The following is a 22,755-nucleotide window of genomic DNA, read 5'->3' as shown; positions in this document are numbered from 1 at the left end:
CACAGGTCTTTAATGTGTTGATTTTTATTGTACTAATGTTGGCTAAGTCTCTGTGCTCATTCTGTCAGATTGAACTGTTAACATAAAACTAATGATAAAATTTTTCTTTGTGTCTCAAAAGATCTGACTGGATACCTCATCTGCCTGGAAGTTTTTACCTCCTCCTCACTGGACAGACCTTAGTATTATAGAATAACAGATTTCTTTTCAATTGACGCTTTCTCGTACCATGTACTCTTTATTGAATGGTTTAGGGTGTTCATTGACAAATTTCCATTTATACTATTTTGATGAGTGGTTCAGTGTGTTTTGGACAATTTGACATCTTTTTCTTGAACGGATCAACATAAATTGGACAGTTGAGGACGTTTCATCAGACATTTCGCTTCTTTACATTTGAAGTTTTGACATATTGCGCAGTTCAACATCTTTTTTTGGACAATTTCACAGCCTTTCGTTGGGAAGTTCGACATTGTACTTGCTCAGTGAACCATCTTCTCACTGGACAGTTTAAAGTCTTTTCATTGGACAGTTTGACATTGTGTCATTCATCAGTGGGACATCTTGCCATCGACCGATTTGACACTGTCATTCATGCGTGGGTCATTTTGTCATTCGACTTTGGTATATCTTGTCATTGACCAGTTTGACATTACATCATTAGACTTTGAGACCCTCTTCCATTGGTTAGTTTGACGTCGCTCTGCTGGACAGTGTCTATCTGCTCAGAGAGATGAATCGCTTGGGTGCAGTGAGCATGCTCAGCGTGCTAATATTGTCCCTGTGGGAAGAGTTCGGCTGTGGAGCGATGACACTGAACTCTGTCGTCCTCCGTCAAGTGTCTGGAAAGGGAGGGGGGGGAGCAAAGAGAGGGGCTGCGGTCCACTATCCACTGAGAAGGAGAAGGAGCTGGGTGTGGAACCAGTTCTTCGTCTTGGAGGAGTACACCGGAGATGAACCACTCTATGTGGGGAAGGTAAAAGCAGTGGATTTATTTTTCTCACTGATTAATATTTATTGACTTAAGAATAAATGTGCAATGTAGCCCAGAGCCAGGTCCAGGTCTTGGTCCAGCTTCTATCAGTTCGTATTCGTGTCTAATTAGTTGGTGAACAGCTGGCCGAGTAAACCCACTGAGGACCCTCTTCCAACTCTTCCAGCTGGGGACCATTACATGCTTCCTATGCTTATGAGATATTGAGCTTCCTCTTAGCTAACCTCAGTTGACTCCTCTCAGGCCGGAGTGTATCCGTCTACAGCTGCTGAGCTCAGAGATGACCCTGTTAAACCCTCCAGGTTTAAAGGGGACGGTCCAGGCAGTCATGGGGATCCTCTGTGGTAAAAAAGAAACAGTACAGTTTAGAGAGGAGACTTTGAAACCTGACATATTGTCAAACATGCTGCAAGCGTCTTTATTGAAATGTACTTGTGAGGGTTTTGACTCCTTATCACTAATCATAGTTGGTAACTTCCTAATTTCTTGTAACCAATGATACAAAGTTAATGACAATCACTAAATACATTATTAAACAGTTGTGCTATCGAACAAGATTCATTCAATTTCTAAATGATTTCACAAATGTATGAAATTATGACAAGTTCTGTTTCAAAAGAGTTTAGTCATTTTGTTAAGACTGAAATGTCTCTTATTGACTACAAAATCTGGGAAAATGTTATATAAGGTTGTTGTACAAAACTATGGTCAGATGAACTATGATACTATAAATGTAATAAGTCATAAAACAGATAACATGTTCGACTTAAGTACTTAAGTATTCAACTGTTCACTAAAATCCAACAATAACTTATTATTTATGAGAAAGAAATTTAGAACCTGTTACTTTTGTCTGTTTTACATGTTGGTAACAACTTTATTTTATAATAATTGTCCCAAAATAGCTAATTTTATCTACTTAAAAAAGTCACTTTAATTAAAAACAGCCTTATAACTATCTTTCTATTATACCTGTACTTCAATGAGTGTCTCATAAAGTGTTAACATGAGGTGTTTTCATCAGCATTTTTATGCATTGCTAAATGGTATTGAAGGCTTATAATTCGAAGCTGAGGTTTAAATTAATTGCATCTGCATTTTAAGGGCTTAGATTTTGTGTATATATATTTCTAGCAAAATGTTTTCAGGACCCGAAAAAGTGCTTGTTGCTCACAAATCTGCTGCACAGCCACAGATCATTTGTTGCTCTCAGTCCTGACCTGCAGCTGACAGTTTGACTTTTCCCTGCTTGAAAAATATGCCCTTACACCAGCACACATAACTTTGAAAGGAAATGATGGAATTTTGTTTGGTTTATTTTGACATTCTCCCCTAAACATTCATCTTCTATGCCACTTCATCCCAGCTAACTATAGGCAAGAGCAAGATACACCTGGACAGGTCTCCAGTCCATCACAGGACAACCACATACACTCACATGTAGGGGCAATTTAGGGTCACAAATGAACCTTGCATGCATTTTTCGGGAACTGTGGGAGGAAACCAAAGTACTCAGAGGAAACCCATGCATATAAGACGTGCACACAAGAAAATGTATAGTCTCATTTGCCTCCAACAGAGCAAGTGACAGTTTGAGTTCGTTCGTCCAAGACAACAATCATGAGAATGATCTCTCAATTGCTTAAAACCTATGCTCTTACTTCATTAAGATGTGTTTAAAGATAGCAATAGCTTCAGCCATCTGGCAGTGCCATAGCTTTCACAGCCGGTGTCTCATAGAAACACAACGCAAACCACAGAATGCCATGAGGGAGAACCCTGCAGCAATTCCACATCTTCGCTTACTTCCATACCAAACCTTTTCTTTGGACATAAACACTGCTATAAAAGTGCTTGTTGTTTAGCTTCATTCATTTCCTGATTGTACCGGTGGCTGTAGATGGTGACGCTGTGAGTCTTACCACCTCAGATTCAGTAAGGTTGAAGAACTCCATATGTCACACATTGTAAGAATTGAAAGGATTACTCAGTTTTTAGGAGTTTTAAGATGTGTCGGAGTAACAGGAAGACGAGGAAGTGGATAAGTCAAAAGAAATAAAAGTATTCACACTGATGAGATCTGTGTCATGAACCACGAGGGCAATTTTCCGTAGGCTAGTTTGATGTGCTTATCTGTAGCAGGTGTCTGTCAGAAAGGGATTTTGACAAACAGGGCTCTTGTTTGAATGAATTTTGTCTCTGCCATGATGAACAGCTTTAAAATGGCACAAGTGAATAAAAACATTAAATAGTGTCACTACAGTTCGATTCAAATAGGAATTACAGTATATTGTGTGTGTAGGCGCGTGCTGCATCCGTGATTGTTGTTTTGACCTCCTCAAACCTCAGATCACTCATTTGATTGGACTGTACTGCTGTCTGAGGGATGGTGATGTTGTAGAGATGAAAGCTCACAGCACCCTGTGGCATTCTGGGAGATGACAAGCATGCTGTGTGTCTTTGAGACAACGGCTGCACAGATTGAAGCTGACAGATCTGACTGATCCACTCTGTTTTGTGTGTGTGTGTGTGTGTGTGTGTGTGTGTGTGTGTGTGTGTGTGTGTGTGTGTGTGTGTGTGTGTGTGTGTGTGTGTGTGTGTGTGTGTGTGTGTGTGTGTGTGTGTGTGTGTGTGTGTGTGTGCGTGTGTGTATGCACACCCATGCACATTGTTTATCCCTGAGTGGTCTGATCATGTTAATATTCTGACATTTTCACTGAACATGTTTATGTGGCAATTGCTAACACATGTTACTGCTTCTAATTAACCTATGTTTAAAATTATATTGAAAGGATTTCTTTCTGTGCTTTACATTCGCAGCATATGGCATATTTACCTGCAAATGTGCTTATATGCAGCTATATTAACATGTAAAGTGTTCACCAGCAGTTATTCTTACTGGGTTACCTGCAGCCATGTTTTTGGAGCCACATTGACTGTTTTAAAAATGTTATAGGTGATCAGGTCTACAATGTTGTGGCTTACCTGCAACCATTCATGTTGCATTAAATTTGACAGTATTTACATGTTTGCCTGTCCACAGATAGCTGTGATCATACGCATGCCATGTTTACATGCAGGCACATGTGAGTCAATTAGATATCTATCTGAAACATGTAAAACTGTTGTATGGTTCCCATTGGCCTGCAGCTCCACTCCGACATGGATAAAGGTGACGGTCAAGTGAGGTACGTCCTGAACGGCGAGGGAGCGATGTCCATCTTCTCCATTGATGAAGACACAGGAGATATCCATGCCACGAAGAGGCTGGACCGGGAACAGCAGGCATACTACACCCTCAGAGCTCAGGCTCGAGACAGAAAGACCAACCTGCCTGTTGAACCCGAGTCCCAGTTTGTCATCAAAGTCCAGGACATCAACGACAATGAGCCCAAATTCCTAGATGGACCATACATTGCCCGGGTGGCTGAGAGGTCTCCCGTTGGTGAGCAAGAAGCTGACTGAGTGAAAGAACTTTAAATATCTGTCTAATATGGGAGTTATGTCAAACTGTGGCAAACTGTATTATAATGGAAGTATTTAAACCAGAGATACAAGGAAAGAAACACCAGTTGTGTTCGTGTATGCAACCTAAACATGGATGGGTCATTGTGTCATGGCTGCAGCCTGCTCTATTTGATCAGTAGTGATCACGTACTACAATATTATAGGCTGTATTGTTAAAAAAAAAAAAATGTATACTAAATTTCGCTAAAAGACACTTTCCATGTGAAGCTGAGAAAGCAACTGGTCGATGACAACTGTCCTGCTTTCAATTCCTCATCCAGCCTCATACGATCATCAACGCTCATCAAGAAGTTTCTCAACTTCTTATAGACTTATCATCTCAAGATCAAACATCATGGAAATATCCTGACAAACCAGCAAACAATGTACAGACAGTCGACTTTACTGTTGCGATACCATGAGTTGTAAATGGGTATATTTATCTTTCTTGAAGTTGTACATTTATGAATGAAAGTTTCTTTACAGGTACATCAGTGGTAACAGTGGTGGCCACCGATGCTGATGATCCAACTTATGGACACTCAGCCAGAGTGGTTTACAGCATCCTGCAGGGTCAGCCATACTTCTCTGTGGAAGCAAAGACAGGTAACAACACATCGACACTTGAATATCAGCAAAGATACAATCAACATTAAGTGACCACATCTGAAAACATATTAAAATACCTGAACATTTTTAAATGAACCTAATCATACCTCAGCATAACTGTCGGCACTACATTTTAAAAAAAAAATATGTTTACAAAATAGCACCATGAAATAAGCATTCCAGGGAGCACCAACCACACATTCAACAGGACATGAACACACCTATAGATAATGGGAATGCATTTAACTCTGCCTGAACACTTGTAAATGTGCAAAAACCCACCTGAAAACACCTCCACACTACTTCTATGTACACTTAAACAAAAAACAAGCATTGTCCAATGCAAACTAAATACCAATAGAATTCTGTTTATTATTATCATACATCGGAAAGCACCCGAGCACACCAGGGATGATGTTAGTGCAACTAAATGAAAATACCTGAACACCTCTGAATGCATGTAAACAAACAACTCGCGACTTGATCATTTCTCAAAGCACATGAAAACATCCAGAAAAGCTCAGACACTACTGAATGTACCCCAAAATTCAAGCTAACTCTTGAAAGTGTCTACAATGATCGTGTGAATATGTTTTATGCACCGAGACACAACTACAAATGCCTCATGAAATAATGTAAATACGTACGCATAAATGCACCCAAATGCACCCAAATGCATATAATAACCTAAATTCCCCTAAATGTAATTGAATTCCCCAAATCACCTCAACAGAATAAAATAATTACAACACCTCTGCGCTGTAAATATCAGACTGTGATAGGTCCTGAAACCTTTTCATGGTAACAGAAAGTAGGTGAGCCAACTTCAGCCCCTCTCACACAGATCAAATGAAAGCTGATTAAAACCCTCTCTGTACTCCCTTTAGTCAGTGCCTGTAAAAACGGATGTCACATGACTTTATCCTCTCACTTTAGCTTTATGGGGCTTTAAATGAGTGCGTGACTTGGGTTTCATTTTAGATTACCACAAAAAGTGAACATCACCCCCCCAAAAATGTCATAAAATATTCACATGAGGATGAGTACAAACACTTATCTGAAGCCAGGGTTCAGAATATGAATGAGTTATCTGCATTGTGTTGAATTGAAGAACCTTAAACTGTAACCTCTTCTTGACTTAACCCTTAAACTAACTTGTTTTAATCCTTGACTACTACTAATAAGATGTATCCTTTGATAAACTACTATCCAGTCTTTATATATCCGATCTAACAGTGACCCAACCTTGATATGAGTTTGACATAATTCTGATCTATTTTTGACTTGTCATGACACAACCTTCACAATAAGCTAATTCCATGGGATCATCCCTGACCTGACTCGAGTATAAACATGACCTTATACTGATCTAACAACACCTCGACTGGAAATTTACCAAACCCCAGCATGACCACAGATTCACCAATACCTAATACCCCTAACCCTAAAATGACCCCATCCACTCTGGCTTAACTCTAAACGTGTGACCGAGATTGACCCAGCACACATACAATTGTAACCTGACCTGACCTTGTCCCACCTGTGCTGCAGGTGTGGTGCGGACAGCTCTGCCGGACATGGACCGGGAGATCCGTGATCGTTACCTGCTGGTCATTCAGGCCAAAGATATGATCGGTCAGATGGGGGGCTTGTCAGGAACCACAACTGTCACCGTGACGCTGACCGATGTCAATGACAATCCACCTCGCTTTCCTCGTAGTAAGTCTGACCTCTGAACGCTAGTTATGATATCATAGACACTCAGAGGTGAACTGCATGATAACATCAAAAACACTGAGATTTTAGCTTTGTGTTCCCAAGCACAGATCCTTATGCACTGAATAAAGTTCACTGTAAGTAATTTGATCTATGTTACTTTATGATTTATGTATTGATTTATGTTACTGAAAACAACAAATAAATGGCATCATGACAATTATAGTGACAAAAGGTGATTCAAAGTAAAGTCACAGTAAATCATAGCATCAGAGACTCACTACCATCCACATGGTTTACCTGTGTGAATCTCTGCATGTCCATGTGTATGTTTGTTCACTTCAATGAATTTGTATCTCCTTGTAATTGAGTTAAACAAATACTACCTCTGTTTAACTGTGTGTGTTCACCGGTTCATCATTTCCTGTGTTTGCCGTTAAAACCACCAGAGAGCTACCAGTTCAGTGTCCCAGAGTCCGTCCTGCCTTCATCTGTAATTGCGAAAATTAGAGCTGTGGATTTGGATATTGGTCAGAATGCTGAGATGGACTACAGAATCCTGGATGGAGATGGACTGGGAACTTTCAGAATCCTCACAAATCCTGCCACGCAGGAAGGAGTGGTGAAATTGTACAAGGTACAGGTTTGTTTGTTTGTTTGTTTGGATGGATGGATGGATGGATGGATGGATGGACGGATGGATGGATGGATGGATGGATGGATGGATGGATGGACGGATGGATGACAGCTGTTGAAGTGCGATGAGTTTGCAGTGATGTGTACAGATCTGACAAATTGTAATAACCAAGTCAGGTCAAGTGTAGTCAGATAAATATTTCTGATTTTCAAGAACCAGTTAAATAAGTATTAAAACTAACAATCTCAATTATAGATTAAAAAAATTTAAGGTTTGTTTCCCTCAAATTCCTGAGATAATGGAACATCTCAGGAACACTTAGACGTAAAATTGACAAGTTGCCAATTTGATGTGACTTGTGTAAAGCTCTAGGAACCAATGGGACCTTTAGCTGTGTAGGTCTGAAGACAAACTATGAGTTCCTGGAGGATAATACCAGAGACGAGAAAAAATCACTAGTTAAAAGTCTGAGAATTATTCCAAGTTCTAAGAACTTGTTATGAATATCCTAGGATTCATTTTTAACTAAGACGAGTCATTTTTGTGGTTAAAGAACTGGCTGGAAAGCTCTGAGGGCTAGAAATAGAGAGAATTATATCAGAATGGGTGCTAAAAGCATAATTAGTTGGCTGTCTTATGGTTGAACTATAAGGATACATTGAAGATGTCTGAAAACACATGGCCAACATCTAATAAGTCGCTGTTGTCTCAAAAAGAGGAGTATTGTCACTCTGGGTGAAGGCATGGTGTTATTCTCCAAGCTTGAACTGATTGAGAGGGTTCAAACAGTCCCCCCCTCTGATCCCACCTCTTGGGCCATGTGGTGCTTTGAATTCTCTGCTGTGTGATCGTTGCATTAGTCTGCAGAGCGCTGCGTCATGTCAGTGTTTCTGTAGCTTCCCAGAGGAGAGGCTGTGCTGCCCAGCAGCTGCTGGCAGCACTTTAAATTTAGGTTCATGTCGGTGATGCGTGTAAAGTGAAAAGAAGCTATGACTTTTTCCCAGGGTGAATCCCGTGTGTCTGATTTCATCACTTCAAATCGTGAATCAGTTTCAGAGATTTGTCATGTCTGTCTTGTTGCATCATGAATCTGAAGCTAACTGTGTTTGATCTTCATGGGACCAGATGATGTGAAGACAATGAGACTGAAAACGGGCACTCAGCTTTTTTTTAGTTTTTTGTTACTTGAAAGATGTTTTAATTGATACTATTTGTTTTCTTCTTTTCAGATGCTGGATTATGAAATGAAGTCTAGCTACACTTTACGTATCGAGGCCTCCAATCGGTATGTGGACACTCGTTTTCTGTCTTCGGGTCCTTTCAGCGACGTGACAACAGTCCGGCTGCTCGTGGAGAATGTGAATGAGCCTCCAGTTTTCTCCACCTCTGTCAGTCAAATGGTAGTTTCTGAGGCGGTTAAGGTGGGAACTGATGTTGGGTCAGTTTCAGCTCATGACCCCGATGCTACCAAAAGTCCTATCAGGTGAGGTGACCATCCTTGAGCTGCAAAAAAAACATTAATCAGGACATTCTAATAATGAATCCATCTGTCTCTCCTCAGGTACTCCATCGACAGGGAGACTGACATAGAGCGTTACTTTGACATCGACAGCAGTTCAGGTGTGATCAGGACAAACAAGCATCTGGACAGGGAGACCAGTGCTCTACACAACATCACTGTTGTTGCCACAGAGAGCTGTAAGTGACACTTTATCAAAATGAGTCATTAATTACCTGTTTACTGCTGGTATTAACTGTCTATGTCTCTGTGTATCAGTGGATCCTTCTCAGATGGGGAAAGCTGTGGTTGTGGTCTCTGTGATGGACATCAATGACAACGCTCCAAAATTCGCCATTGAGTACCAGACGTTCGTCTGTGAGAAAGCCCAACCTGGACAGGTAGTTGTCCAGTTGAATGATCAGGAGACTCGATACGAGATATCCCGAGGTATAAACGACGGGGTTAACTTCATCCCATTTTCCAAAATACAAATAAAACATGACCAGACAAACACAAAAAGACAACTATAAACAAGGACGTCCAATGCAATGTCTTATATAAACTTAGCAATGTAGTTTTATAATATCAATCACATAACGCTAGCAGCGATGAGCTTCCTTGAGCGAGCCACCAAGCTTACTTGATGAACACTGATTTTAGCTGATTTAATAAAGAATTTTGGTTATCAAGTAAGCTAAGCTGTCTATCGCCTGTTGCAATTTGGTCCCAACACCGACAGCTGGCATGTAAACATGCTGTGATGGCTTGTCCAAGTTAGCAAGAGTAAACAATTGGAGCGGGACTTATCTAAAGGTCACTAGAAGTCAAAAATAGATAAGCTCAGATCGTTGACCTTATGGGTATTCATCTATGCAGATGATCATCCAAAAAGTGAACAAGTGAGCATCTGTACAAACAAGTACATACTGTATATACAGAGGATGGTCAGCATCTGTTGAGATGGGGAAACATCTGTCCTGAGTATGTAAACACTTGTACTGAGCAGGTAAACGTGTGGGATGAACATATGTATTAGATATTTAAACCTCTGTGCTCCAGATGTTGATGTGACATAAATCATCTGAGTTATTTACACTGAACAAATCACATTATCTCTGAAATCGCCTTTAATCTGTTTCTGATCTTCATCCAAATGTCCCATGGGGCATATTAATCTGATGTCACACGACCAGGATCATGGTGCTCATCAGGATGTACATACTAAGCCTTATACATTTTTGAGGAGTTCTTCATCAGCTGTCCTGGTCTGTCCATGTTTGACAGATCATTGAGACTCTGAGCGCTGTGGATCTGGATGAACCTGAGAAGGGACATCACTTCCTGTTTTCAGTGACCACAGAAGTCGCTAGGAACCAAAGCTTCCTCTTAAGAGACAACAACGGTGGGTCCATCTCAACACTTATTATAAAATGTCCTCAGCTGCCATCTCTGTCTTTCTCTATATCACCTGTCCTTCTGTCTTCAGACAACACGGCATCTGTCCTCACGAGGCGAGGTGGATTCCTGCAGAGGGATCAGCCTCTTCATTTCCTACCAGTAGTGATTTCAGACAGCGGCAGTCCGCCTCTCAGCAGTACCAACACACTGACCATCTCCGTCTGCACCTGCGACCTACATGGAGGCCAACGCCAGTGCAGCCAGGGGGCATTGCTATTGCTTCCAGATGGCTTCAGCACCACTCTGGCCATTCTTCTGACCAGTGTCCTCACACTGCTTGGTATGATTTGACTCATAATGTTATGTGATTTAAAGCCCACCTTACTAAAGTTAAATTAAATCAACTCTTCAAAGTAGCTCTATAAGGAGACTGGGACCAAAAATTATTTTCGGTTTTAATTGTGTTGATGGATGGATGAATTGATGGACAGACTTTGGGAGTTTCATAGTTAACTGAAGGTGATCTGACGACCAACCAACCATCCATCTTCTATCTCCTCAGGTGTCGTCATGTTAATAGTTGCTATCAAACGTAGAAGGCAGGAGCCTCTGCTGATGGATGATGAACGAGACATTCGTGAAAACATTGTTCGCTATGACGATGAGGGGGGAGGAGAGGCGGACACGGAAGCTTTTGACATGGTTGCCCTGAGACACCCACATCAAACCCAACTGGCTAGTCGAGACATTTCAGCCGAGCTGCCACCAATGCCACTGCCGAAGCCACCAATGCCACTGCCGCTGCCACTGCCACGGCCGCTGCCGCATCCACCTCCATTCCTTTCTGAAACACCAGCGTCCAGGGCGGACAAAAACAAGCTCTTCCAGGAGTTCATCAGGGACAGGCTCCAGGAAGCAGATGTGGACTTAGCGGCACCCCCCTATGACTCACTGCAGACTTACGCCTTTGAGGGTAATGGGTCGGCCACTCAGTCGCTCAGCTCATTAGACTCATTAAACTCATTAGAATCTGAACAGAGCTATGACTTCTTGAGAGAATGGGGACCAAGGTTCAGAAAGCTTGCAGACCTCTATGAGCACCAGGAGGGAGGGGGGATTACATCCTTGTCTTCAGCTAGCACGGGGCTCTGATGTAAGTTTGTAGACATGGCCAGGACAGTCTATGTAGGCAGTAGAAGCAATCCATCTGAATGAGATGACATTACATCATGATGTCAGGACTGTTTCTGATACCCAGCATGCAATTCTATGATGACCAAGAATGAGGATGCTCCTTGTGTTATTCAGCGATTCTAAGAACAGAATCAGGAAAAACAGCTGTTGACCATTGTGCCACAGCTTGTTAGTCTGGTAGTTCTGGAGATTCCCCGACAAGAAACTGTGGATCGATATGAAAGCCGAGTCAAATCTGACAGTTGAGAGACAGATCCCTGGACCTACATGAATGACCGACAAAGCCAAACATGTTTTGTGTTTGCCTTTTTTTTTTAAACCCAAATAGTCCAATGAATGGTCAAAGTACCTATATAGACAGTAGAGAAAACATACAATCAATCTTTTCTTGTCACTTATTTCAACTCAATTCTTAGGATCCTGAGCCCTTCCCAGCTAAATTTGATGGTAGAATCTTCCCATGGGATCTCTTGCTGATTGTAGCCTTCATTGTCAGTTGCGCTTGATCAGTAAAATTCCACCTGAGCACCAGCAGGAGGATTTGTAATCAGGAATCTGAAGTCCTGCCAATTCCTGTCCTTAAAGCAGAATGGAGGCTCAACTTGGATTTCTGAATGAACAGCTGTGAAATAAAGGTTTTGGAAAAACTTTTTCTTGTCAATTGTAAAAATTAATAATTAAATTAGTATTTTTATTATTAGAAATCCAATCACAGTATTCATTGCACTTTTTATCCACCATCCATCCATCCATCCATCCATCCATCCATTCATCCATCCACCAAACTATACATTGATTGAAGCTATGAGTGAAAGCAGGATATTGCACCCTGAATATGCCACCAGCCCATTGCCAGGGTGAAAACATAGAGGACGAGCTACTGGAGGACGAGCATGAGCTGCAGGACGGTGTAGTGGAGTTGCTGGACGGTGCAGATGATGGCGATGTCTGTCCTTCATCGTCCAAGGCTGACAATGCTAATTAAAATGGAGAACAAACATTGTTGATCACTGCTGTATTTTGAAAAAAAAAAGACACCCAAAGAATCAGTGTAAAAAAAAAATCCTAGACCAATGTGTTGAAATCCAACATCTGCAAAGTTGAAACCTTGAGAACAATCAGCACTTCACCTTGAATAACTAAAACTGGAAGTCCATTTTGAAAATAGCTGCACATTACAAGTAATTTTTACTCCACTGTGTTAATTCTGTCATTTGAATGAGCGTTTTTAGACACAAAACATATAAACACATAAAATCACCTATTGATTCACCCAGGGAAATGCCACAATTCCTAAATAGTTCAGTAATAACAGTAAAAACGTTTATAATGCAGGTCTTGTAATGAGTGCAATATTGCACCTCCTCTTTTCACTAAGTCAAAGTCTCTGCAAGTAACACTTTATATGGAGCAACATGGATGTGGCTTAGCCCTGTTTATATGACAACGGATATATTATATGAAAATGAGCATTTACATCATAGACACACATGAATTAACTGACATACTTAATTACACTTTTTTGGTATTCAATTCAATAATTTTTTACATGTAAGTAATTATTTAATGGTATTGTTTATTTATTTGATTGTGCCGTGTTTATTCCTTTGTATGTACATATTAATATTTATTTATCGAATTGTTATTCTGACATATTTGATCTTGCTTGGATTCTATTCTGTGCTGTCCAGTTCTGTAAACAATTTAATAAAGTATTCTATTCTACTCTATTCTACTCTATTTTATTCTATTCTATTCTATTCTATTCTATTCCACCCTATAGATGTCGCTGTGGTGCCCTTGAGCAGACTCTTATTCTGACAGCGCTGTTGCTCCGGCAGTGACAGACACTTCCGGTTCAGAGTCTGAACTGCAGGAGTGAGAGGCTGCGGCCACCGGGAGTCCTCACGGTGCACGGCCTCTTTTCTCCGGTTTTCTGTGGTTCATAGGAGCAGTTTGTCGGTGATGTGGGACCCCGAGGCCCCGCGCGGCTCCTGGCTGCTCTGCCTGACGCTGCTGGTCTCCGCCGTACCCACGTTGGCCGCCTGGGACGCAGATCTGGAGCTGCTGGACCTGGTGGAGGAGTTCCCACAGAATTTCTACCAGTTCCTCAACGTGGAGCAGGTTCGTTTCACGGCTGTAGGCTCCCTGGTAATCTGTCTCCATGGCGATCTCAGAACTGTCGCTACAGTAGATAACCTGGAGCAGGTCCGTCTTGCCGCTGGCGGTCACCATGGCAACCTATGGAGCAGCGGCTAGCGCAATTAGCGGATGCTAACACCTGAGTGCCACGTAAACGTGTCGCACAGTGAGATTAATTTTGCATTGCGAGCTGAAATAAAGAACACAAGTGATCATCCACCTGAGCGGTTCATCCAGCACATAGCCAACGTCAATCAGAATACTTCTTGACTGGCGAGAAGAGAGCAGCCGACATGCTAACAGCGAGCGGACACTAACAGCTGTTTTAGAGGTTGTAGGCTGATCAAAAAGACTGATGTAAAAGAATACATTTGTATGTCAAACCTCTTTCTCTCTGTCAAACGCCTGTCTTTCTGCTTGTCCACCATCAGACTTTCTGTCTTTTAAACGTCTGTCTTTAAGTGTCTTAAACATCCATCTTTCTGTCTGTCCAATGTCTTTCTTTCTGTCTGTCTGTCCAATATGTCTTTCTGTCTGTCCAACATTATACTTTATCTATCTGTCCAATATCTGACTATCTGTCTTTCTTCCTGTCCAACAAACGTCTAACTTTTTACCATCTGGTTTCTCTCACAGGGGTTTCTGGTTGTGGGAAGATCATTTTAGATGAGTTGTAATACAGTATTTCATAGTTTTACTCTCCGAAGTCTTTTGACAAGTATTTTCTTTTTGTCTGAAAGGAAGGAGGAGAAGACATTTTCTGCTAAAAGAATCTGTCATTAACATGTCTAACCTGCATCTGTGTCTTTAGGATGCTTCAGCAGTGGAGATAAAGAAAGCGTACCGCCGTCTTTCTCTTTTACTGCATCCTGACAAGAACAAAGACGAAAACGCTGAAACTCAATTCAGACAGGTGGGAAACCAGAACATATCAATCAAACAAACAAAGGGATGCTGGTGTCAAATGACTATTTAATTTGTTTTCAGCTGGTGGCTATTTATGAAGTGCTGAAGGACGACGAGAGACGTCACAAGTGAGTGTCACCTGCTTACCTCGGGTTCTCGGCCATGCAGGCTTTAATGAGCGGTGTGTGTTTTCACAGGTATGATGACATCTTGGTGAACGGGCTGCCGGATTGGCGGCAGCCGGTCTTCTACTACAGGCGGGTGAGGAAGCTGAGCAACACGGAGCTGGGCCTCCTGCTCTTCCTCATCCTCACTGTGGGACACTACGCCGTCATTTGGTCCATCTACCTGGAGAAACAACTGGTGAGGCAGCGAATAGGAAGAGAGCATATTAAACCACCGCAGGTTGTGTCAGCTGATGTGCAGATCCTTCTCCTCTCCAGGATGAGCTGCTGAGTAAGAAGAAGAAAGAGAAGAAAAAGAAGCTGAGTTCCAAACCTGCAGAGGAGCTCAGGTGTATCGGTCAGGACCGGACGGACCGGTAATATTGTCTGAATAAGATTTAGATTTCAGGGACAGTGCATGGACAAGGTGAGACGGGGGAATCAAACCCACAGCCTGGTGTTTATTGTTATTGTTCTTTTTGTTGCTTCAGAGTTCAGGACCGTCCACACTGGCATGACATCCTCCCACTGAAGCTCAGCATCTGGATCTACCTGTCCGCCAAAAACCTGCCCCAGGCCATCCAGGTAGGAAAATAATCATCCAGTCTGGTGATGGCGTCAATTCTGGTTCTGCTCAGTCCAGGTCTAGGCGACGGTATTCTACTTGATGTCGATCTTGGCTCTGGTTTTAGAACTGGTATTAGTCTTTTTTCTAGTCCTGTATCTCATCCTATTTCTTGTCTACGTTAGGGTCTCGTTCGGAAAACTTGACCTACTCGAGGCGCTCTTGTCCTCGTCCCAGCCCTGTTTTTCTCATCTCAGTCTTAGTCCTGATCTCTGTCTTGCAGGAGTTGAAGCAGTACTATGAGGATTACCAGCAGATGAAGCAGCAGGAGAGAGAAGAAGCTGAAGCGGAACAGGAAGCCGTCACAAGTAAACACTTTCCTGTAAATGTGAATGTGCTGCTAAATCCGTCAGAGTTGACGTGAAATAAATTCTGCTGGTTCTGTTTCTTGCAGAGGAGAAGAGGCCCAAAGTCAAAAAGCCAAAGGTGGAGTTCCCTGTTTACGAGTCCTCATCGTCGTCGGAGAACACGAGCTACCAGAGTTATGACACGGCGACATGCATCGAGGACATCGAGGATCAGATGGACGACTGGCTGCAGGACCGCAAAGCTGCCAAGAAGAAGGTCCCCTCTCTATGCTCCTGCTGCTCGACCTGTTGTTAAATAGCTGATAGAACTGTCCACCAACTGTACTTGTGTCCCCAGGCCACCGGCTGGACAGAAGACGATCTCAGCCTCCTCAGCAGGTTGATGGTTAAATTCCCAGGAGGCACACCGGGTCGATGGGATAAAATCGCTCATGAACTGGGCCGATCCGTGACCGATGTGAGTTTGACCCGGTGTTTACCTGGGTGAGGTGGCTCAGCGAGGCTCGGGGGGGAGGGGCTTGTTTAATTTGAGTCTCCTGACACCGTGATGGTCCTCCTCCTCCTTCAGACTGCAGATGCTTCACCTCAACGCTCCTCTCGTCTCATTGTTTCTTCCAACAGGTCACCACTAAAGTCAAGCAGATGAAAGACAACGTGAACCACAACGCAGGTAAAACCCCCAGTCTGCTCTCAATCCACTGAGCAATCCACTGTTCTCCTGAACTCTTCTCACTCATCTACTCAGTTCCGAATATTCTCCTGGACTGTTCTTTACGATCTACTTTGTATCTATTGAACTGTTCTCATCAGTCATCTCAGATTAGAGTCTTCTATGCCACCATTCTATTCTCCTCAACTGTTCTCATCAATTTTACAAGTTCTACAATTCTGTTGTCAATAATCTATTTCAGTTCGACTTTATTGTTCTTTACAATCTACTTGTGATCTATCAAATTGTTCTCATAGACCTACTAAGATTCTACTATAATGTTATGATCAATGTACCTTGGATCGATTGTACTACTATACTGTTCTCATTTATCTATGTTGACTCTACTGTTCTATTGTACAGATCTTCACAGTCTAATGTTCCATGGTTCTTTTCTCTCCAATCTACTTAAAATCAATATAACATTTTGCATCCATTTATTGAGCTTCTACTTCTATGTTCTTCTGAGTCGTCTAATATTCTGTTGTTCTTCTGTACAATTTTCTTTAACCTTTTTTCTGTAACCTACATAAGTTCAGCTATTCTATTATTATGTTCTGGTGAGGTTATTATGCTGAGGTGTCTACTTTCAGTATGTCTTACTGACTTTCATGTGATGGAATAAGTCGGAAATGTATTAGACTGAAGAGAAGTTCAACTGAGATGTTGACAAATCATAATGTCTCTTTTTGAATTTCAGGCCTGGTTAAGTTGTCGGAGCTCAAGACGCCGCCTCTCTCTGGTAAGTCTGTTGCTGTGAACGACAGCTTGATGACTCAGCGGGTGGCTGAGGAAGACAAGGATGAAGAAACAACTTCCGTCCGGAGGAGGAACAAGAAAAGCTCATTAGCAGCAGTAGCGGATGATGGGGAGGCGAAATTCAGAGGTCGTCGGCAAAAAGACTTCGACCCCACCGCGGTGGACGAGGAGGAGGAGTCGGAGCATCAGGATAGCAAAGAGAAGGCGGATGCCGCCGTGTGGACTCAGAACCAGCAGAAGCTGTTGGAACTCGCTCTGCAGCAGTTTCCTCGAGGGACCGCAGAACGCTGGGACCGGATCGCCAAGGTCGTGCCCGGAAAGAGCAAGGTGAGGAACCTGACTGACTCCTGGTCCAGAGCGTGTCATAAACGGATCAATAACCGATCAATCGTTTGTGTCGTTTGCAGGAGGAGTGTATGATCCGTTATAAGATGTTGGCTGAGCTGGTCCAAAAAAGGAAACAGGCGAAAAGCTGATGAGTCCACCCCCTGGCTGCTGTGACATCAGTCCTCCTGACAGGTTCAAGTTCAGGTGAACCGTCACATTCTGCTGGATTGGACTGAATCACAGTGTATGTTTTTATATGTACTGCAGAGCGTCTCACCTGCTCAGGTGTCTTTTACAAACTGTGGACAGCCATGTGACCAAATGACGTCTCAGGACTTTACGTGGCACGAAAATGCAGAGTCTTGTTGTGTTTACACATGTTAGAGATGTAGAAAACCTGCCTAGCTTTGTTTTGTGTCGCTGCAGCGCAAACAGCAAAACCTTGTTTCCTCACATGGCTGTCGATAATAACGTGTCAAAGGAAGCATGTCACGTGACCTACGACCTCTCAGTTTCATGTGCCTTAGCTCCGATCAGCATGCTGCCAATCAATGTGTTCAGTGATCAATAAACAGTATTTATTATCTCCTGCTGTTGGTTTTCTTTTATATATATATATAGACCAAGAAAATTTGGGGAAATTGTTTATCTTTTAATAAAATTAATGTTTCAAATCCCACCTGTCTGTAACACCACTGCTTTTGTTTGTAATGCATCTAATCTTGTGTAGTTAAGGAAGTTTTGTGGATGTGTTAATTGTCACAATCACTGTCTCTCTTCAAATTGTCCTTGATGCCTGCCTGCCCCTACACACCTTGGTCAGATTAATGGTTGATTATTCTGCAAAGCTTGATGACGACTCATTTACCAGAACCAGTTGTGTTTTGGCCAAGCGACATTTGAAACTTGCAGGGGAGTGGAACTTGAGGAGCAGGATTCCGAGGCGATGCCCTCCGTAGATATTTATGGGAGCAGTCATTTACTTTTTAGGTTGTCAAACTGACGCACAAACGTGTGTGCGCACTCTCCATAACCTGGCAGTGTTAGTGCTATTATTACTAGAACATTTCAAAATAAAGTTAGTGTGATGAGATGAATGGGACATTTTTGTTCACAATTTTGTGGTTTCTTGAGATTTATTTTGACGCTGTTAGCTGTTAACATCCCAAAATGAAAAATCTTCCCTAAAAATTACATGCAATTCGGATGATAAGTTTTTGCGTGGAACAAAAGTTGGTGGACTACATATATGCATAATTACATACAAACAAATCAATAAATGAATACAAACAGACGAAAACATAACCTTTTTTAAACCTTTTTTATTTACTTAAAAAAAACAAAAAAATCCTCCGCACTGTGACGTTCCTTCTGTCTTTACGCATTTTACGCTCTTGATGCGTAATAGTGACGTCACCTCCCGGAAGCATCCCCTTGTTGCCAGCTGAGCGGAGAAGCAGAAGAACTTTAGCTTTAACTTCAAGTTTAGCTTCAACAGCGGGCCAAGCATCACTGCTGTCGTGAGTAAGGTCTGCTTCTAAACGAACGAACAGTCTGTCATTATCCGAAAATACACACGAACTGAACTTTAAGCAGGCTGACTTTGACCGGCAGGCTAACAACACGTTAGCATCGGAGCTAAGGGAGAGGGTGTCTAAAAAAAGGTGTTAAAGATATCATGCCATCACTCGCTCAGTGAGGATGTCAGTGAACGACATGTAACGTCGGTCAGAATCTCTGCTGTTTGTCAGAGAACCTAGTCCTAAAAGAAAAGGGCGATGTATTATTTCATGTCAGTGTGAGTCAGCAGGTGAGTGTTCACGTGGGCTGCTCTTAATCTCCTTGATTGAGTTCCTTCGTGCTACATGCATAGCAACACATCTAACGTCAGATCTGACCAAGGACACAAGAGACAATGGAGTGAAGCGCCTCAAACAGGCCCCCACATCTGTCCGAGGATACAGAGGAACTGTAGGAAGAATCGCATCAAAGTACAGACTCCGGTTAAGAGTTATTCTACCAGCGTGTTCAGGTGTGGGTTAATTATTAAGCCTGTTAGAGGATTTTTATCTTCTCGATAAGGGGCGTCAAACGTAAGAACCGTGGGTCATAACCGGCCTGCAAGATGTTCCAATCCGGCTGCTGAAAAAAAAAAATATATATATATGTATTTTTTTTCAAACATGTATTAGGAGTAGCAGACACAACACTGAGACACCAGAGCTGCTATATTTCATTTATGGTGACATGAGAGGTGGCTCCCTCATTGCTGGCAAACTCACCACAAAGCCATGCTGTCAGGGTGGGTTTGTTAAAACACTCGCAATGCAATAACTATAGGAGACGTTTTTTGGACATTTCACTGTATTTTGCACCAGAAGGTGCATCACCAGTGAAATTGATTTTATGATGAGATTGTTGTCACTTTCTGTAGTAATAGTTTATTTGTGAAAATAGAGACATTTTTATCAAGTATCGTCTGCGCTACAAATATCACCGGTCCGGCCCACTCCAGATGAAATTGGACTGCATGTGGCCCCTGAACTAAAGTGTGTTTGTGATTGTCATAGATGGTCTAAAGGTGTTGTCCTTTTACATTACACTTCACTGATGTATCTCTTTTCTTCCGTTTCTTGGACCTTTCGCCAGCTGCCTCCGACATCTTACTGAAAGCATTAATTTTGCTGCAAAACAAGGCCAATTATTGGCTGTTCACTTCTTCTTATGCTTTACAGCAATGGGTGGATCATTACTGCCACTGTGGTAACTGCTAGAACACATTGGTTGGAATTTTTTTTTAAATGCGCTGCTTCTGGTGAAAAAAATATTATCCAACTAATTACTAAATTAGCTGACAACTATCTTAATAATCGATTAGATGTTTCAGCCCTAAATAAAACCCAAAGTGAACATGTAAAAAAAAAAAAATGTTCAACTGACTAAATTAAAACATTTGTAATGAGCTGTAATACTCTTTATAAAGTAAAAAAGAATAATCAGTGATCTGAGTTTACAGTTTTGTGGACAAAGACTTTGGAGGAGCAGCAGGGAGGACCATTGGATTAAGAAACACCCTTTTGTGTCTTCGTCCCCAGGTGTGATGCAGAAGACATGTCCCTGCAGGTGATGCTGCAGCAGAGGATCAGCTCTGCCCAGGAGCTGCTGCAGCGAGCGGAGCAACTATGTCCAGGCGTGGAGGGTCACCAGAAGCTCTGCGGGAAGCTCCGTGCCGAGCTGCGCTTCCTCCAGCGGGTTAAGTCCGGAGAGCTGCAGGTCAAAGAGTCCCATCTGCACAGCACCAACCTCACCCACCTGACCGCCATCGTGGAATCGGCACAGAGTCTAGAAGACGTGGTGGCGCTGCTGCACGTCTTCACATACCAGGATGTCGCCGGGCAGCGGCAGACGCTGGTGGTGGATGTGGTGGCGAACGGTGGCCACACCTGGGTGAAGGCAGTGGGCAGGAAGGCGGAGGCCCTGCACAACATCTGGCAGGGCCGCGGCCAGTATGGAGACAAGAGCATCATCAGTCAGGCGGAGGACTTCCTGCAGGCCAGCCGCCAGCAGCCCGTCCATTACCGACACCCTCATGTCGTCTTTGCCTTCTACAACGGCGTCTCCAGCCCCATGGCGGATCGGCTCCGGGACATGGGCGTGTCTGTTCGAGGAGACATTGTGGCCGTCAATGCCGTGGTAACAGAGGAGGATGAGGAGGACGAGGAGGAGGACGAGGACGAGCTAGCTGAAGATGACGAGGACGAAGAAGACGAGTCAGAGGCAGCGGAGGCGACTCGGGTTGATCGCAGCACGGTCGTTGCCAGCTTGGCGTTCCCAACACAGGTGCAGGTGGAGGAGTGTCGGCGGATCAACTTGGACATCACCACACTCATCACTTACGTGTCGTCGCTGAGTCACGGCCGCTGCCACTTCACCTTCAGGGAGCACGTGCTGACCGAGCAGGCGGCTCAGGAGCGCCGCCATCAGGTGCTGCCGGAGCTCGACGCCTTTATGGAAGGGAAGGAGTTGTTCGCCTGCCGTGCAGCGGTCAACGACTTTCAGCTCATCCTGGACACACTGGGCGGGCCGGGCGAGAAGGAACGAGCGGAGAAGCTGCTGGCGCGCCTCCACCTAGTGGACGACCAGCCATCAGAGCGCACCCTGCACCTCACGCATAGCGCCAAGATCAACAGCCGCTCACTCATGATCTTCGGCACGGGAGACTCGCTCAGAGCCGTCACCATGACGGCAAACAGCCGGTTCGTCCGAGCGGCAGCCAATCAGGGTGTCCGGTTCAGTGTATTCATACACCAACCACGAGCACTGACGGAGGGTAAGGAGTGGCGGGCCACGCCCACCGGCACAGAGACTTCGTGTTTAGGAGCTGATGGGAGCTGAAATTTGTGTTGTAAATGTTTGCTAATCAGCTGAAGCTGCTGTTTGTGATCATGCTCTGGAATGGAAGATCAATAAAGCTCTCCAGGCACTTCCTGCTCGCCTGTCTTTTCTCACAGGAAGTCACCTGATCCTCACGTGCAGATATTAAAAGTAACTCATTTCAGTTCCTTTCACCAAAGAAACCCACTTCAACCTCAGAGGTGGTTAAGTAATGTAACCTCCACTCTTCATGTTGGCGTCAGCTGCGATTTGAAGAAGCTTAATACCACCCACTTTATCTTGAAAAGCACAAACATGCCACTGCTGGTGTGCTTTGGTTATTCTAATTCCAACTACAGGCTATACCCAAGGTATGTTAGCTTTTTCCTGGCAAGCAGGAAGTACTCAAAATGGAAAGGAATCATTTCTATTTTGAAAATGTACTTAAGTTGTTTTCAGCCATCTTTTGATTTGCGTTTTCCAACATAGAAGGGTATTGGAAACTATTCCACCTGTAGGGGACCATGGACACAATGATCAGTCTGTCAGTCTTTAAGAAAGAGCCTCATTCTCCAACTGAATGTTTATGAACAGTCACTGTGTAACTAATAACCATGCAACTCCATGCCCAAAAAGCAGTGTTTTTCAACCACTGTGCCGCGGCGAGATATAGTCAGGTGTGCCATGGCAAATTATCCAATTTCACATTTTCTCTAAGAAAACATTTACTCTCTCGTGTATAAATACTGTGGGACGCACCACGGAAGAATTGCTCTGAGTCAAAATTCTATTCTACCAGCTGAACACTAGAAGCTTTTACTTTGACATGAACATACGCAACCAGAACTTCATAACAGGATCATACTCCACACAACACATTTCTCA

General features: G+C 43.1%; 3 protein-coding genes across 5 annotated transcripts; all 3 read left to right on the top strand.

Annotated features, from left to right (window-relative positions):
- Window positions 1–733: 733 nt before the first annotated feature.
- Window positions 734–11,514, top strand: LOC308135116 (cadherin-7-like; the record flags this gene model as incomplete). The annotated part of the gene is made up of 11 exons (XM_080502990.1): window positions 734–976; window positions 4,145–4,439; window positions 4,988–5,107; window positions 6,662–6,829; window positions 7,276–7,463; window positions 8,693–8,946; window positions 9,025–9,161; window positions 9,241–9,362; window positions 10,249–10,366; window positions 10,451–10,702; window positions 10,925–11,514. 11 exons carry the CDS (start codon window positions 734–736, stop codon window positions 11,512–11,514), a joined length of 2,487 nt encoding a protein of 828 aa, XP_080359116.1.
- A 1,920-nt stretch (window positions 11,515–13,434) lies between these two features.
- Window positions 13,435–18,073, top strand: dnajc1 (DnaJ (Hsp40) homolog, subfamily C, member 1). Its single transcript, XM_080504063.1, has 12 exons — window positions 13,435–13,680; window positions 14,510–14,611; window positions 14,686–14,732; window positions 14,802–14,967; window positions 15,048–15,145; window positions 15,260–15,353; window positions 15,617–15,701; window positions 15,788–15,957; window positions 16,039–16,158; window positions 16,323–16,371; window positions 17,111–17,496; window positions 17,577–18,073. Exons 1-12 carry the CDS (start codon window positions 13,522–13,524, stop codon window positions 17,643–17,645), a joined length of 1,545 nt encoding a protein of 514 aa, XP_080360189.1. The 5' UTR covers window positions 13,435–13,521; the 3' UTR covers window positions 17,646–18,073.
- Window positions 18,074–18,907: 834 nt separating this feature from the next.
- cUnh7orf25 (chromosome Un C7orf25 homolog) lies at window positions 18,908–21,963 on the top strand. Of its 3 annotated transcripts, none has more exons than XM_080504065.1 (2): window positions 18,908–19,016; window positions 20,592–21,963. In XM_080504065.1, exon 2 carries the CDS (start codon window positions 20,608–20,610, stop codon window positions 21,889–21,891), a length of 1,284 nt encoding a protein of 427 aa, XP_080360191.1. In that variant the 5' UTR covers window positions 18,908–19,016; window positions 20,592–20,607; the 3' UTR covers window positions 21,892–21,963. The 3 variants fall into 3 exon arrangements, with proteins under 3 accessions (XP_080360191.1, XP_080360192.1, XP_080360193.1); XM_080504066.1 differs by having other exon boundaries at window positions 18,911–19,025; XM_080504067.1 differs by having other exon boundaries at window positions 18,922–19,020.
- Window positions 21,964–22,755: the final 792 nt, after the last annotated feature.

The sequence above is a fragment of the Blennius ocellaris genome (genome assembly GCF_963422515.1).
Source record: "Blennius ocellaris genome assembly, chromosome: 10".
In the NCBI taxonomy this organism is placed as follows: Eukaryota; Metazoa; Chordata; class Actinopteri; order Blenniiformes; family Blenniidae; genus Blennius; species Blennius ocellaris.
Note: the sequence above shows the minus strand (reverse complement) of the source record. Positions and strands in the feature narration are given on the sequence as shown.

Coding starts and splice junctions, on each gene's coding strand:
- dnajc1 (XM_080504063.1), top strand. CDS start 13,522: ATGTGGGACCCCGAGGCCCCGCGCGGCTCCTGGCTGCTCTGCCTGACG. Junction 15,146..15,259: donor GGTCAGGACCGGACGGACCG/GTAATATTGTCT, acceptor TTGTTGCTTCAG/AGTTCAGGACCGTCCACACT. Junction 16,159..16,322: donor TGGGCCGATCCGTGACCGAT/GTGAGTTTGACC, acceptor TTCTTCCAACAG/GTCACCACTAAAGTCAAGCA.
- cUnh7orf25 (XM_080504065.1), top strand. CDS start 20,608: ATGTCCCTGCAGGTGATGCTGCAGCAGAGGATCAGCTCTGCCCAGGAG.